The sequence below is a fragment of the Priapulus caudatus genome, unplaced genomic scaffold, assembly GCF_000485595.1.
Source record: "Priapulus caudatus unplaced genomic scaffold, Priapulus_caudatus-5.0.1 Scaffold7, whole genome shotgun sequence".
Lineage (NCBI taxonomy): Eukaryota > Metazoa > Priapulida > Priapulimorpha > Priapulimorphida > Priapulidae > Priapulus > Priapulus caudatus.
In genome coordinates, this window is record NW_014577068.1 from 1528131 (window position 1) to 1546272 (window position 18142).

Here is an 18142-nt window from a genome sequence, read left to right on the forward strand (position 1 = left end):
AATTACTGTAGTCAATTTTAATAGTGTTTAATGAAAAGCTTTATTAATTACCAGGTAACACACTACATAGATACGTAGATTTTGCTTCAACACATTCATTACGTATGTATTGTATTCATTGTATGAATAAATATAAAAATGAGTTGTATATGTTCATCTTAGATCGGTAACCACTTGATACCATGTAAATTAGCAATAAACAATTAGCATACATCCTGAACTCAAATAAAGCTGATATGCTGCACACAGAATAGTGCTACAGAGGATCACCTGCTCAAATTACACCTCTACAACAATGACCCTGATTGTAAAGAACAATACTGTCACGTTTTGATATTTTCCACCGCTAGATAAAAATCACTGCCTATACACTGTTTTAGGTTACCATCATACACACGTACGTTTTAAAAAATAAATCCGGTCATTTAATTCTATTGTGCATATAACTGTTTCTTTTTCCGATCGACAATTCCTGCAACCTTTTCAGGTAAACACACAGTTAACATCCATACACAGTAGCATGAGACCTGATAGTCTACATTAGCTCATCTAATATCAAAATGCACATCCGTCTAGTTATACGTTATAGGAATTTACGCGCGCCAGTCTAGTGCAATACGGTGAAGCCATAATAACGCAAGGGAAGCACTCGACAGCGAGTTCTTTCACGTCTTGGAAGGCTAAAATAATATTGCTGCTAAGGTTAGCGGCCACTTTCATATTTAGAATTACAGAGTCTGAGCCCGAAACACAATCACTATAGGTAGCTTGCCTCGTACTAATTGTCCAGCCTACGAATATACGTTATTATGCACGTACATAGGTATATCACAACAAAGTACTAATTATTAAATTAAAACACCGACGATCTCTCACATATTACGCAGTATTGTGAATTGTCATACAAGTATTATAAAATTTCAGGCTTATTTTTACGGCTGACAGCCTGACACCGGATTGTCCTGCGTGTGATAGCAATGAATGACCAGCACATAGTTAAGGCCTCCGAAAAGTAAAAGTGCCGGTGCTAAACGGGTTATACTTGCGGGTAACATGTAACTCTGGGTGCTTGCAGGATAAACACAGGAACACATACAGCGAACGTATCTTTGGCCGTAGATAACTTTGGCTTGCATCATCTCTAATCAACAGTCGTAATAATGAGTGATAAAGTTTATACTCGCATCCGGTAAAACCCCGCAGCAATGGAATACGTCATGCTCACGCTCTGTCGGTAAGTTAATCCGTCACCTGCCTTATAACAAGACAGATTTAGAACAGCTGCAAACTTTACTGAATAGTATATCATATTGGAGAAAATAGCACTCTACAACTACCTATAATTCCAATAATAAATTAGTCTGAAACAGAGTGAAACTCACTGTAACTTAATAATTACTAATAATTCCAGCATATATGTGCGTCTCTATCTAGACTTGCGACCTAGTTTCTACAATTGCAAAATAGAAAAAGCTTACACAATTATAAGACATAAATAAAATAGATCACAACAAGATGACTTCTACCGTACTCTCTCCTCGCTACGCTAACATTGCTAAACTATATAGGATGCTGTGCACTAGAAACATTCTAATGGTTTTCATTTGGAAATTCACCTCCTGTGTCGCAATTCACACGCAGGTCTACGATCGCCCTAAAGGGCCGGACACACTAGGCGATTTAATCGGGCAACTTCATCGCCCGATAATATCGCCCGATTTTACCGCGCGAGTCGAGTGGACACACTAGGCGATTTTATGGGGCGACTTAATCGCCTGATAATATCGCCCGATAATATCAAAACGGTTTGATCTATGCGATTAAATCGGGCGACTAAATCGGCGGCGACTGACTGGACACACTAGGCGATTTCACCGCGATTTAGTCGCCCAATAAAATCGCCTAGTGTGTCCCGCCGGATGCTTCATTTTTGTAATATGAACAGGGAACAATCCCACTACAGCGATGCCTGACCACGCTAACAACACCAGCACCCAATATCAAAATAATCGGTTTATATCAATGCCTACATACATGCACTGCAAAAAAAAGCATACAATTTGCCAGATGTCGGCTAAAGAATGTGAATTATAAATACGAAAATCTTAGGCTCCTCAATCTTTTTAAATAAAGTTTTAACCTTCAATTTTAACTTCGATGGTCATTCTCAGTGAAACCAATACGAGGTTTTACTCACGGATATCATGAAAGAGCCACGACAGCGGCACTTAGCCCTATTCCTGAGGGGAAAAAGTCCACACCAAACCGTATGTATATTCTTCACGTGGCCGCAAAATGCAGAACTCACGTACCAAAGTACAATAAGTCAGTGTTTCTTAGCTAGCCTTTCGATCAGACCGTGCCATTAAAATTCTCTCTGTCAATCTGACCACAACTACGATGCAACTACTTGCAACTACGATGCACACTATATCAACACCTCTATAATATGAACACGATAAACGATAAGTGCACGCCTTTTTGAAATCGTACGCCGCCTGACACGCCAGCATCATTGCATAGATTCTTAACTTAACTAAATGGAGATGAAATCAAACATTTTTACTTCAAATTATTGACACTTGTCCCAAGGCGAATGACTAGTAATCTTTGACGAGGTAAAATTTAAAATGTAAACATCACTACCATTCAATCCAACAATGCTATTAAAAATATTGCCGATTCACCTCATTCATGGTGTAATTGATTCTCAACCATGTCGAACTACCTTGTATCATCAAATCTGGTGTGTATAACAAGCCAGTGCCAATATGATTGTATATGGTCGCTTTTCCTACTGAATAATTAATATAGCTATCACCCAAAACATACAGATCACTTATAGCATTGGAATATTCAGAACTTCAGGATTGGTCTTGTTCATCAATAATAACGGTACCGCCACTTACATCATGCACGATTAATTGCACAAACATATCAAACATTGTTCTCACCACACTTAAACAAGGGAGGAAGTTGGAGCAACAAATAAATCTACAAAGGATCACGAGTTTATAATGACTTACAGACGAGTGAATCACCGCTGATCACTGGATGTTTTTACAACCAGCCTGCAGCTCAGTCTATTTCACATCTAAGTATACATTTGCAATACTCATGTTATATGCAAATATACTCATTCATGTAGCAGTTTAGTCTAGTTCCACTCTGGTTGCAGGCGGACCAGTAAAGCCATGCACTGCCATCCCACGATACCATGAAAATATCTATGGAATGAGCGCGCAAGCGCACTACGGGCTTGTTTATGCAATATAAGCAATTTCAACATTTTTCAAAAATTGCCACTAGATAGCAGAAAAACGCAGCACACGGTAGCACGAGTCTGGTTTCTATGTACCAAAGGTTACAACATAGTTCCAAATTTTATAATTTAAATATGTAACAATGAGACACTATGGAGTAATTAGATATATTTATAATATACATTGTTATATTTTTTATCAATAATTGTACCATTCAACTTAATAACACTAAAGACTAGGATCAAGTCACAGTTTCATATATTATTATGCTAGGATGTGAAAATGGTGCGGCATGGGTCTGCTGTGTTTGTGCTACATGATGGATGCTATTTTGAGAATCATTGAACAAATGAACAAAGATTTTGTCAAGAGTTGCACATTGGTGTTAACTTCCAAAAAATCGGAAATGGCATGGGTGCAGGAATGCACTCCATAGTGCGCTTGAACGTTCGTTATATAGATATGTTTACGTTAATACACACTCTAAATAATCAGGTAACCAAAGTTACTTAGAGTTTATTGTACACGCAAAATAAGTGTTACACGTCCAGAAACAATACATGCAAGCATATACATACAAGTATAACCAGCACATATATATTACATACATGTTACAATGAATTTAAGTACAGGCCGACCACTGATATTAGCAGGAGTGTATAATACAGATCTATATATGATACACTCCTGATATTATCGCATCCTGGAGACCATGCAGAGCCATACTGCAGCGGCGGTTTTTGCAGACCATCAGAGGTCTAATAGACAGCTCACGCAACAACTCTCAAGCACCCTTAGCTGCTATAAAACAATGCAGATGTGTCTGTATAAGATATCATAATTAAATATTGGAGACATAGTTCTGACTCGGCACACTACAGATGGAGTATGTGCGGTAAAATTGAATCAGTGTAAAACTGCCGGACTAACAATTGCCGGAAATTTGGCAGTCAACCTGTACATGTATACATAAATTCACGAGGTTATTGAGAATATTATACTACTAAAATGAATAAAACATTAAGTTTAACCCATTTTGGCAGCCTGAAAACGTGCATTCTTAAAAGGGCACGTTAATAAAGAAATTCAAAAATTGAAATTGCCACAAACATGGATTTTGATGACAAGCTTTAGAAGATAGCTTTGAAATAGGGCAATTCTAATGGATTGTGAGTGTTATACGTTTAGTAGTGATATATTTGATGTTACTGATGTACTTTTGCTAATTATTTCCACATCTATTAAATTGAACTTTTCCATCATTGTGAACATGAACGCAACTTGTCTCGTATAATAACAATTACAATGAATTGGATAAAGTTTCCCATTACTATTACACATCACAATAAACTTCACATTAGCAATCAAGCACATCAGTACAAGGCTATACATCATTACATTCTCTTGTACATCACCCTGCATGAATGTATGAGTGTGTGTTGTAAATCTTCACAGCTTGCTGTACAACTATCTAGCTGAGTGTTATATATAGTATCCATACGTGTATACATACTATTATACACCCTGCTGTACACAATCCCTGCTGGATCTACATGTACATAGTATGCTGTACACAATCCCTGCTGGATCTACATGTACATAGTATGCTGTACACAATCCCTGCTGAATCTACATGTACATAGTATGCTGTACACAATCCCTGCTGGATCTACATGTACATAGTATGCTGTACACTATCCCTGCTGGATCTATATTCATATAGCCAGCCATGTTGGCCAAGGTGGATGTGCATCTCCACAACACCAGAGTGTACAGTGCATGATTATAGAAGCTCATCATAACAGATGTGTTATATTGAGCTTCTGATAATTAGAATATGCTGCATACTAACCTAGCATGATGTATCTAAGTACTATTTACTTTACATGACCCCACAATTCTTCACTCTCCTGACACTGTGCAGCGTAACACCATCATTCCAAGTTGCTGTACATGGTGTCGATCTGAGGTCTAAAGAATTGAGCCAGTGCAGGACGTTTGCTCTTGAAGGTTGGAGTCAGAAGGTTGTTTTCTACAGAGAACAGCTCAGGGTGAAGATATATCTCCTTCACCTATGCAGAGGAAACATAACAAACTTAGTGCTGAATGAGTTACAACATCACACTACCTTTTGGGTAATCTCTAACATTATATCATTCGCATAGGAACTAAGCGTTATATGAATAGAACGACAATTGTTGCTCTGAACACATTATGTCATTTATAGCCAAATCTCAAAGCAAGAGTTGTTGACGATCCATATCTCTCCGCTTTTCACCACACACCTGTTCAAATGAGCACAATGCAGCTTCCTTGCCAGCAGAGATCAAATCATTAAAAATGATTTTCTTTATGTCCTGCAAACACACAAAGGAAGGTATGTTCACTGTAATCGACACATTACAATTTAACTAACGTCGGGTACAAACCATTTCTTGCAGAACCAAACAACAATTAGAACAAACATTTAGGACAGCATGATAAAATGATATATACAGACTGATACCAATGGCTGCATCATCAACTAATTGAACATGCATTATGTTTTATTATATTTATTGTCAACAAGTAAACGAGAAAGATGTAAACTCCATTCTAACCTTGTTCTGGCACCAATCGTGCATGTTCTCCCCTTCAATGCCATTCTGCGTGGAAAACCTTGGTAAAACATCCGGATCTGGCACAACTATACCCACCAAGCATGACTGCAGGAAAACGAATATCGTCACATGTAATATCTTACCGCATTCTATTAATAAAAGCATCACAATGCTAGTCGGATATGTTAGTTAGTTGACAGTCTGAAATGAGCAACTTGATCTTACCTTCAAGCTGTCCCCATGAACGTAGATTTGTGCCACTAGAGGGCACCGGTGGTACACATTTTCGATCTTTTCTGCAGCAACATACTCTCCTTGCGCAAGCTTGAAGATGTGCTTCTTCCTGTCGACAATCCTCAGAGTTCCATTCTGTACACACACATAAACACGTATGGGAGTTACTAAAGATATCTTTGTGTATCCTGCTAGATACAGCACCCTGATCATGTATTCCTAGCAATTTCATAGTAAAATGTGCCTGAGAAATAATGGTTTTCCCACCAGGTTGTGCTCTCTTCATCTGCTAACCAAAGACCTTACTGAAATGTCAACCAAGTTATACGCATTTGTGACCAGAAATTGAATACATACGATTGTCTTGTGTAATAGTGCATGACATTACAATCAATCTTGTATGATTTTATCTGACATTCTGGTGCACTAATTTACAGCATATGAAACCAATAGAGCATTTGCAGCAACTTCACAGGCCACATGAATCAAAGGCGTTGCAAAATATGAATGCTAATAATTTCAATGCAGAAACAGCAAAGCTTAGTGCGAATAAAAGACACAATGCAGCAATCTGTACCACTCCCTTTTTCACACCTCTGGGAAAATGATCCAGTTGCTGCTTCACGATAGTAAACAGCTGCTCGTTATTTTAGTTGATCTAAAAGTGTTTGGACAAAAGTAAACTCCGAGATAGCCGGTAAGATATGACGAATCCGGCAGCAATTGCAATTCACAGTAATCAACTAATAGATCATAGTCATTACACTACAGGATCCACACTACACTGTTTCTCCACAAAGTGTATGTGTTATATATACGTCCCGACCTTTTCCTCGAAATGGACCATAAGGCGACCAAATAATAGTGAGTAAGGACGATAGACATACCGGCATCCACTCTCCAATATCCCCTGTATGAAGCCAGCCTTGCTCATCCAGTGCTTCTGCAGTCTTGCGTGGATCACGAAAGTAGCCGATGAACACATTAGGTCCTCGAATACACACCTGCAGCATTATTACCAAGCATCAGCAGATAATAGCATGATATTCTACTTACCTCACGTACACTATCTGTGCAAATTTGAAAACGTTTAAAACTGAACTGCGTATGAACCACAACCATTTCTCAATTCTTAACCATTCCATGTAGGCTCTGCACACTGCGTGTATATGTGCGAACGTGCATGCGTGTATGTGAGCATGCATACGTGGGTTTGTGTGATCTGTTACGCATTTAAAATGTCTATCTAGTCGCCAAGAAATTTGTACATTACAACAACTTCAAATATCCAACTAGTATGTCGTGCTGTTTGCAGTCAGATACTGTGGCAAGCGTCTACTAACATCTAACATCTAACATCTAACATCTAACAACCAGTCGCTCATCAGAACAAGTCTAAATCATTACCTCGCCCTTGCCTTCATGTGCAAAGTATTCCATCTCTTGCACATCGACCAGCTTGATTTGGTTGCAAGGCAGTGGTGGCCCGACGTGTCCAGGAGTGTTGTCGCCGTACGTGGTGAGTGTGCATGGAGCCACGCACTCTGTCTGTCCGTAACCTTCTAACACCTGCACACGACATCACAATGTGTTCTCTACAGGAAGGTCGTCAGCAAAATGGATTACAATGTGAACGTGTAAAGGTTAATTTGATCTTCTCAGTTTTCTGAGCGTGATATGATAACCACAGTGAATATTGGCACACAGCATGCAACTATATATTAAAACAAATAATATATAATAAGTAATATAAAAAAATACAATGTAATAATATATATATTTATTATAGAAATATATTATGAAGACAAGTATCTTTACGTGGATTAATGTCTGGATCTAATTTACCAAAGATTTTCATTTTTAAGCTTCTGATACTGATATGTACTTCCATGCTCATACAACTAAGCAAATGCCATAGACTAATTGCACTAATAGACACACCTGTCCCATCTTAGCAAACACCATACATAGTTCCAGCTTACACGACAAATCACCTTCATCTTTGAAGACACAATATTCTTACCTTAGCAAACACTATAGCACCATCCTAGAAAGCACATTATTCACACATTAACTAGCTCCAAGAAACGGTATTGCTAGGGTTAGAATACCGTTTCAAACCTTGGCTGTAGCTAAACACGTAGTTGCCTTATTTGCCAAGTATCGCCAAAGAACACTACACATGTGATATACCAAATGAATCAGTATACGTCCACCCTCTTGTAACCATCAGTGCGCTACGATGCGCTGGGTACTTACGGGGTTACAGCGACTTTTTGAGATTAATGCAACAAAATTTATGAATTCGCCGCCATGTTTGCTATCATTCCGACTGTGACTAAAATCCGTAATGGATCGAACAAAGAAAATTAAACGATCTGCGGTCCTCATGTAAACCACTCCTACATCCGAGAACATGTCATCTAAGGTTTTTCCAAATAGCCCAGACATTTGTGAACATCGTTTCACTTGCTTTGGTGTGTAATTGCCGCGACAGCCATCGTGCAGCCATTGTACTATTTCTGTAGTATTTTCTAGCGAGTCTTTTCCGTTTTGGGTTTTCCATGCCTCGCTAAACATGGCGGGTAAAGCTGATTGGAAAGTTTATATGCTGTGAGAATTAGCAGATTATACCGTGAATTAAGAGATACATTCTAGTTTAGAAGCAGGACAACTGTGAGTTAACGTTCATATTTCAAACAAGGCAAGTCAAAGGTGGTAATAGAATAGTTTTATTTGAGATATACAGTGTTATTCATCTAGATCTGCAGAGGTGATGGGTTTTTTGTATGGAAGGGTGTCAGGCTGTATAGACAATCCGTCGCACAGCCTGGTCGGGCTACACATTAACATGCTCTTACACCTGCAGCAGTTGTTTGCACGGTAATGGCAAAGTGCGTAGTACTTACAGCGCAGCCGACCGCACATCGAATGAAGGAGAGAACATTGTCTGCTACGGGAGCTGAGCCAGTGACCATGAAGGACACGCGCCCGCCCATCATCGCCTGCACCTTGCTGAACACAAGCTTGTCCCAGATGCTGTTGTTGCGTATGATTCCCCTGCATGGCAGAAAGCAGACGATGCATTATCTAACACATGAAAAGATCACAAGAAGCAGTTTCAATGCATTAACAAAGAAACGCCAACTTTCATCCACACATGGTGACTAACATTCATTTATATATGAAGGCCAATCTGTTGGGAAATATCATGTATAAACGTATATCATAATGTGTAATTGTATGAATATGTATGATATGTAGACAGTGAATGTGTAGATCGTGTATGTGTAAAAAAAATAGTCTCAAATAATCTGTTCGGCGCAGCGGCGCCAGCTGGAATGCGATGACGTGTGGGGGTAGTAACTTATTATAAATGTTTATAGTAATTAGTACATTGTATGTAAATTCGGGTTTCACGACAGAGAGAGTGGTATGGGGAACGCAACAGAGGGAAAGGAGATTGGAAAAGAGTGTTGACGGGGGAAGGTTGTATAGAGTGTTACTGCAAGGAGAGTAGAGTGACTGTATGGAGGGTTGTATATTAAATAAACCCACAAGTGATATTAATATGTGGAGTGTTCAGTATCAATGATAGAGTGTGCGATATAACGTAGACGATAGACCCGGCACAGGCGAAATTTAAGATTTGGTGATTTCGCAACACATGGTCCTTCGAGCCAGATGATTGTTGGATAGGATTGTTAGACCGGATAGACCGGATAGATAGATCGTCGGCAACTCAGTGAATGATACATTGTCACCATGGAAGAACTATTAAATAAGAAGAGGATGAGGGGAGGGCATAGAGCCTATGCCAAGAAAGTCATGACAAGAGTCAGCACTTGGATGGCAGAGAGTACTACTACTAGTACTAGTAGTACGCCTAGTGACAGTGAGAGAAGGTTAACACAACATAAAGCAATGCTGACAGAAAAGCTTGCTACCGTACAAAGATTAGACGAAGAGATCCTGGAGATAATGAGTGAGAAAGAAGACATGGATATAGAACTAGAAGTGGGAGAAGCTGGCACGTTCAGAATAGAAGTGCAAGATATGATTTCAAGGATACATGGATGGCAGCTGGTACCAAATGAGCGAGAGGAACAGGAAGCAGCAGAGCAGCCAGCATCGGAGCTGGGCCCAGTATCGTCTGCAAGAGCAGTGAGGCCTAAACTACCGAAGCTAGAGGCAAGGAAGTTCAACGGAAAAGAACACGAATGGCAAGGATTTTGGAACTGTTACGAGAGTGCCATTCATGGGAATGACTGCTTGTCAGATGTGGATAAATTCACATATTTGCGAGGACTGGTGGAAGAACCCGCAAAATCTGCGACTGCAGGGTTCGCATTAACTAGTGCAAATTATCAAGCTGCAGTAGAACTGTTGAAGGAACGATATGGGAAGAAGAATATCATACAACGAGCGCACGTGAACGAACTCCTGAACCTTGTACCGGTATTCAGTGAGAGAGATCTATACCGTGCGGCTGAGAGGCTTGTGCGATACAGTCGAAATGCACTATAGAGGATTGAAGGCGTTGGGCCTCCCGGAAGAAACGTATTCGAGTATAGTTGTGCCCGCGGTCTTGGAGAAGTTACCGGTACTGTTGAAATCACCATTACGCGGGGAAAAGAGTATCTGGACTGGTCGATGAAGGATATGCTCGAAGCTTTAAGAAGAGAAGTAGGACTGCGAGAATAACATCATGTGCAGCCACCACAGAGAGTGAGCCAGGCAGACCGACCGGGAAGAGAGAGTCAACGTCGGGGACAGCTTCCCTCGACAGCGAGTGACTTGTTCACGGGACGAGACAGAGACAATATATGTGCTTTTTGTTTGGGAGAGCATGCTCATGAAAATTGTTTTAAGGTCACGGGTGTAAAGGAAAGAAAAGAGCTCCTGCGTAGATATGCTAGATGTTACAATTGTATAAGGAAAGGGCATCGCACCCGAGATTGTCCAGTGGTAGTAAAGTGTAAACGTTGTGGGGGTGGCACCATACGTCGTTGTGTGCAGGAGAAAGACTCAAGTATAATAGAAGGGAGTGGGAATCGGGACTGAGTACGGTAACACGTGGGCCGTCAAGTATGGCAGATGGGGTCGTTGTCGTATCAGGTACTACAGATATGTACCCGAGGTAGTTTTAGGTTGTTTAGTATTATGTTTATATTTTTATATGAGGTATGTTTAGGGTTAGGGTTAGGGTTAGGGTTAGGGTTAGTGTTAGGGTTAGGGTACACTTCTGTAGTACAAGTCTGGTACACTTTGTGTATACATGATATATGTATCTCGGGTACATATCTGTAGTACCTGATACGACAACGACCCCTTGAGCTCAAGTATGCATGTCGAGACCGGGGATCGCGTGGCTTTACAAACTGCCCTGGGAAAGGTCAACGAGAAAGGGCAGGGAAAGATTAGATTGCTATTTGACTCGGGAAGTCACAAATCATTTGTCACGCGGCTTGTAGATATGAACTAGAGGTAATTAGAAAAAAGAGTGATTCAAGTCAGCACAGGCAGACTTGAGAAAACGAACTTGAGGAGAGTGAGGACAACGACTTGAGGAGAGTGAATTTAAGCAATAGGTAAGAAGGTTAGGGTTTGTAGAGGAAAGAGGAATTTTGCACTGCAAGGGTAGGTTAGGCAACTCAAATATGGAACTTAAGGCAAGGTACCCAGTTATTTTACAGAAAGCGCACAAGTTAACTGAACTGATTATTATTAGAGATTGTCACAAGAGAGTGCATCATAGTGGTGTAAGAGCAACATTAGCAGAGGTAAGATCAAAATGTTGGGCACCATAAAGAGTAAGGGAGATTACTGGGGATAAACCAGTTAGAATTAGTAGACCGATGCAGAAACTATACCCATTAGAGGTAAGAAGCAAAAGTGAGAGAGACAGGCAAGAAGGAAGAGTAGGGGATAGGTCCAAAAGAGCAGCAGCAGTAAAAGCTCGACAGCGCTTACGTGAGTTAAGACAGTTACGTGCATGAATGGCTTGACTCAATGATGAGTCAAGGGGGGGGGAGAGTGTTGGGAAATATCATGTATAAACGTATATCATAATGTATAATTGTATGAATATGTATGATATGTAGACTGTGAACATGTAGATCATGTATGTGTATAAGAAATAGTCTCAAAGAATCTGTTCGGCGCAGCGGTGCCAGCTGGAATGCGATGACATGTGGGGGATCAATCTTATTATTATGTTTATGTAATAAGACATTGTATGTGGCGGTGGCAACCGGTCACCACGGTTCCCAGCCTAGGTAAATCTGTGGGGTAGCCTTCACCGAACCACAGGCAGGGTATGGTTGAATGTTCGTGTTGTGACTGAGTAATTATTGTGATGTCTGCTGTTTATTAGATGTGTCGTTTTTCGGTGTGTTTTGCCTCTCATCATTGTTGTTGTGATTAGTCAAGGCCCTACACAGGGGCAGAGAGTGACGCGGTGAGAAATGAACAGCTGACACTGTGTGTGAGTCAGGTAGTGGTACACGTGGAGCTTCGTCTCGAGCGTTGAGAGACGTAGCACTCGGTTCGTCTGCGTTTAGAGAGGTAACACTCGAGTTCGTTCGGGCGTTTGAGAGACTAACACTCGATTCGTCTTGGGAGTCGAGTGACGGAGGCCCGCAGCCATGGTAGCTAGTTCCAACTCTGTAGACATAGAGTGGATAAGGCCGTATGGAGGGTGTGGTGTGGGAGACTGGAGAGTACATGGTGACGCCGGCGTAAATGTTGTACTGGTCAGTACAGTACCGTACGGCCACCGGTGGTCGACGCTGGCATTGTGGGCTGGAGCGCTGGGGGGGCGCGGGGGCTGGGTATGTAGATCCCCGGCGAGAGACAGCCACGGTTAAGAGCTTACAGGTTTTGGTGGAGGTAGGCACGAGTTTGTATCTGTCCCTGTTGTTGTGGCGCGAGTAAATAATACAGTGAGTAAGTATTAAATGGACTCCATAAAAAGTAGTAGAGAGAAGAAGTGCCAATGCACCCGTGTAGGATAGATAAAACTGGCCTAATGCTGTAGCGGCCGTGCAGTAGAGAGCCTGCCGGTTTATTTAAGCCCTTTGCCTGCCTTACGCCTATATCTGTATAGCCTTTTTTTATACACCAGGTTGACATATTATTGAGATACTTACTAAAGACGTAACTAAGGCCAAGCAGAGCATAGCGTGGTGGTGCCCCTTGCGCTCCATGTTAGTGTGGTGTGTCGTCCCTTCATACAGGCATTGTGGTGACTAAACCCGCCGAGCTATCGCCACCGGAGCCTGAACAAGACCCGCTGGGTTGGGTACTACGGAGTGAGCGCAGTAACACTGAGGCGCTCTGGTGGCTAGCGGAGTCCGGGTGGCGACGATACGGCCATTTCAACGCATCCGGACCTACTAGGTGAGTGTTCTTACCTAAGGTTATTGCTAGTCACGTGTCGACCGGTGGCGCCATCGCGTGTCGCAGAGAGACACAAAACGCTACATATGTAAATTCGGGTTTCACAACAGAGTGGTACGGGGAATGCAACAGAGGGAAAGGAGATTGGAAAAGAGTGTTGACGGGGAAAGTTGTATAGAGTGTTACTGCAAGGAGAGTAGAGTGACTGTACGGAGGGTTCTATATTAAATAAACCCACGAGTGATATAAATATGTGGAGTGTTCAGTATCAATGATAGAGTGTTCAGTATCAATGATAGAGTGTGCGATATAACTGAGACGATAGAACCAGCACAGGCGAAATTTAAGATTTCGCAACACAATCTTCACTCATATAGGCTAATCTTCATATCAACATGGAAAAGCTAATCTTCATACATAGATGGGAAAGCTAACATGGGATTCACACATAGGAAAGGCATTCCTCATCCACAAGGTTACCAAGCTAAACATTCATTCGTGTGTGTGCGCGCGCATTTGCATGTATATATAGAGAGACAAATGTTCATCTGTACCCATATATTAATGAAAACATGCAAGACAATGTTAAGCTAAGATGCAATTCCTACCGTTTCATTTCTGCAAGCTTTGCCCGGAGTGCGAGATGAAAAAGCATGCTCTTGAACCTACTGCCTCTCACACCTTGCAGCACCTACGAATGAGTATAAGGAATACCGAGTAAATATAAACCTGCTTTCATTTCTGTCCATATGCTGATTTTTTCACTTTCATTGCTGCATGAAAATGGTTGCAAATATGTGAAAAACCTCTCCGATTTTCACAATTTCAATTTAACACAATTGTAATAAAATAACATGAATAATTACACATGATGATAGATGTGGATGTGGATGTGCGTGCGTGAGTGAAGTAACTAATGTTTACTCCTGATATAACACATGTGCACGATAAAGCTATCCTCAATAATAATATCCATCTTGCAGTATTGGCATGTGCTACCTTATCGTAAATTCTGTTGAGAAGGCGTGGCACAACAGGGAATATTGTAGGTCTTAACTCTTTGACATCATCCAGCAAGCACTTGATGTCTCCCCTATAGAATCCAATGCAGCCTCCTATGCTGTACACACAGCACTGGAGCAAAAGACAAGTCAGAATACTTGTTCATCATACCATTTTCACTACAGACTTAATCCATTATTTATAATCGCTGTTTGAAATAGGAAATTATTCTTTACTGCTTTGTGTTTAGATAGTTGTGCCTTAAATATGATATGCTGATTTAAATAGATAACATCAGAACTAAGTGAAGCCATAGTTTACAATAGGTTGTTGATAAAATTAACCACATGAACAAAGTATTGCTCACCTGCACAATTCTCTCAAGCATGTGGGCCAATGGAAGATATGATATCATTACTTCACGACACTCCGTTATGAGGGAGCCCTAAAACATAAACAAGAGACACTATGTGTTCTATGTTATGGAATCAATCCTTAAGAACTGCAGGTTCTACCTCTTAACATTTTATGGTGTAAATGATGACACTGTCAGAAATGAGTAAAAACTCAAGGAAAATACGTTTATCGTTAAGTATATCGATACTGGGGAAAAAAACTTCAACATAAACTTCCCCAGCAGGTTGTTGTAGGTACCAATCTTGTGGCAAGGGCTGCTACGTACCAGATGCAGGAGGCATGCTGCTGAACAGGAAACAACATTCTCATGTGTCAACATGACACCCTTTGGTGTCCCGGTGGTTCCACTCGTGTAACAAACGGTTGCCAAGTCTTGGGGCTTGCATGGCTGAAGACAGAACAGCACGTAAACGAGAGCCTGTATCTATCACAAAACAACTTAAAAAACAAATTAATGTAATCAGAACATTCCGTTAATTATATCTCTATGGTATGAATGTAAAACAAGCTCAGCATGCATGGCTGGTTAAACTGACAAAAATTCCCAGCATTGAGGGATGTGATAAAGCTCTCGTTTGAATGCAAAATGGAGACTTTAATCTAATCATCTGAAGCCTAATGTGTAAAAAATACCGTTACCCCAAGAATTTGTCTACATATTGCACAATATCCTGACAAATTTCCACTTTATTGTCAGGACACTGTAAACGATCTGTAACTTTGCAAGACGTAATTGCTATCTGCCAGCTGTCAGCTGCTGTTGTAAACTAGGCCACGCATGTTAAAATCACGTCAGAACTATTTCAACATAAGTGTAATAATAATCGCAATTAAATTTGCGCAACACTGATTGCATCATTGAGTTGCCAGATGCGAACACACACAAACACACACGCGCGCACGCACACACGCACGCACGCACGCACGCACACACGCACACACACACACACAGAATTCGATGAGTGAGCATGGAGGCACACGCACCACGGGGCTGTGTTGCTTCTCGCGGCCGATCTGCTGCAGCTCAGTGAAGCTGAGCAACTCCACCTGCGCACGCTTGGCTTTCTCGGCGAGCGCTGGCAACACAGTGCACATGAGCACAATGCGCTGGAGGGAGCGCGTCTGCTTAGCATCCCTGATCAGCCGCTCAGCCTTCTGTTCTGTGTCGCAGATCACTGTGCCGATCTCAGCTGCAAGTCAACACACACACACACTCACACACGCTTTTTACCTATTTATTATCACATCGATTTATATATTTACTTATTTATGAAGTCATTCTCTGTCATTAATCCATTTACTTACTAATTAATTAATTTAATTATTTATTTATTTAGTCATTTCAAACAACACAACTTTTCATTACACAACATTGCGCTCCATGCAGGCCCTGACACAAGCACGACATACACTCAGGTAAATGCAAACATTAGTGAAGTGATCAATTTACACACTGTACTAAGACAAGCCAGCCCTGTCAAAGTTAGCTGAATAAAGATGGCTCACCATAGAGTTTAATACCCTGTACAGACTGCAAAATTTGATATGGTATTAAACTGGTGCGTGCCTGGCGCGCACCAAATGGTAGCATACAGACTGCATATTTGGTTCTACATTAAATGAGTCATCAGTTCTCAGTTCAGCTCGCTACGTCACCCCGCAGACAGCAATTGTACAATTACGTGACCTAAATAAGGCTATGCGCATGCGTATTGCGACTTAGCACTGGGTCTGGCCCACGTGTTGCGTACAGACACAGCTTGGTGCGGGATAACTTATTCCGGGCCTGGCCCGCCTTCATTTACGGAGCCAAACTGGTGCGGGCCAGCGCGTATTTGGAGCGGGATAGCGTGCACCCACTCACACATTTGGTGCACGCCTGAACCGAACCAGTTTAATACCATATCAAATTTGCAGTCTGTACGGGGTATATATGTCATCTCCCATTATTATAATCTCACTTACAGTTAGTATCACATCTTATCCTAGTAGTGCAGCTTCAAAACCTTAGTTACAGCTAATTGGCAGTCAGTAGATGCTGACAGACTACAAATTACAGACATTTTAAGACAAGTTCAACAAGTTAAGAGTAGCAGATGTTTTTAGAGAATACGAGGAATATGTTTGTGCGCATGTGGCAATCACAGTAATACGATTGCAGTTCTCCTTCTACACAAATTAGTACAAGAGAATCTTACAAAAACTATTGCAGTTATTTCCTAACTTGAGTGACAGACGAGCCAGTCGTGAAAATAGATGAGCAGCTGCCACCATGATAGGTCGATGCTTTGCATTGCTGACCAATTCAAGTGTCATTATAGTCTGCATTTATGTTACTATTTTCTTTTCACAAAAGCTTTAAATCGCTCAGTTGGGAAAATATGGAAAACCGATTTTTGAAATAGTTGCCCTGCTACTGTTTGCTATAGGACAAACCTTGATCAATGATGAAACTGCAAGCATCTGGTCCCAAGGTATCATACAATGGCACAATCACCATTGAGTACATATAGCAAGCTTGCTCTGTCACCACCCACTGCAAAACATTACACTCGTAGTTATTAAAACGAAGAGGCAATAGTAGAAGGAGATTTGCCTTGATATACATTAGTTCATAGAAATATAGTTATAGTCAAATAACTATTAAACAAGTTCCATAAAAAAGTTGATATGTAAACCTAAGGACCGAATTGATGATGCAATTGCAACTAGTATTATATTACCCTTCCATTATAAAGTTGTGAAATATTTGCGTAAAACAAAACAAAAACAGTGTAAAATATTACCCAAACCAATAACTTCACTTATTGTAAAGCTTAGGGGTGAATCATAACAAATTGTCATTATTTGTCAATTTGTGTGCCAATTTGTCAATTATTTGTCATTATTTAACAATTTGTCATTATTCACCCTTGATATATATATATATATATATATAGGCTTTTAGATAAGAACCTCTATTCTGTTCTGCGAATACAGGCCAATGAATGTTGCTGGTCGCGGAGCTAGGCCTTTTTGTATCAGACCAGATCCAAGGTTTGTTGCATGTGTCAGAATCTGTAAGAGAAGCATGCGCATTAGAAACCCTAGTGGTTAGATAATTCTGTCACAAGCTAGATAGATAGTATTAAAATGTGACAAAACTGCATACCACGCCCACAAAATAACATACAACAAAACTTGTCGAATCAATGGGATTATACGCACGCACGCACGCACGCACGC

The 18142-nt window shown here is 40.8% G+C and overlaps 1 protein-coding gene across 3 annotated transcripts in view; it reads right to left on the reverse strand.

Annotated features, from left to right (window-relative positions):
* Positions 1 to 18142, reverse strand: part of LOC106805927 (long-chain-fatty-acid--CoA ligase 1-like) — a 35405-nt gene continuing 17263 nt past the window's right edge. For all 3 annotated transcript variants that reach the window (XM_014807706.1, XM_014807716.1, XM_014807725.1), the window contains exons 5-18: positions 17873 to 17974; positions 17354 to 17453; positions 15902 to 16107; positions 15183 to 15305; positions 14868 to 14945; positions 14498 to 14632; positions 14107 to 14189; positions 9007 to 9157; positions 7505 to 7666; positions 6985 to 7101; positions 6089 to 6232; positions 5864 to 5968; positions 5549 to 5620; positions 1 to 5335 (exon numbers count right to left, since the gene is read on the reverse strand). In XM_014807706.1, coding sequence (XP_014663192.1) covers positions 5198 to 5335; positions 5549 to 5620; positions 5864 to 5968; positions 6089 to 6232; positions 6985 to 7101; positions 7505 to 7666; positions 9007 to 9157; positions 14107 to 14189; positions 14498 to 14632; positions 14868 to 14945; positions 15183 to 15305; positions 15902 to 16107; positions 17354 to 17453; positions 17873 to 17974 — 1716 coding nt within the window. In that variant the 3' untranslated portion in view covers positions 1 to 5197. The remainder of the gene's footprint in view (positions 5336 to 5548; positions 5621 to 5863; positions 5969 to 6088; positions 6233 to 6984; positions 7102 to 7504; positions 7667 to 9006; positions 9158 to 14106; positions 14190 to 14497; positions 14633 to 14867; positions 14946 to 15182; positions 15306 to 15901; positions 16108 to 17353; positions 17454 to 17872; positions 17975 to 18142) is intronic.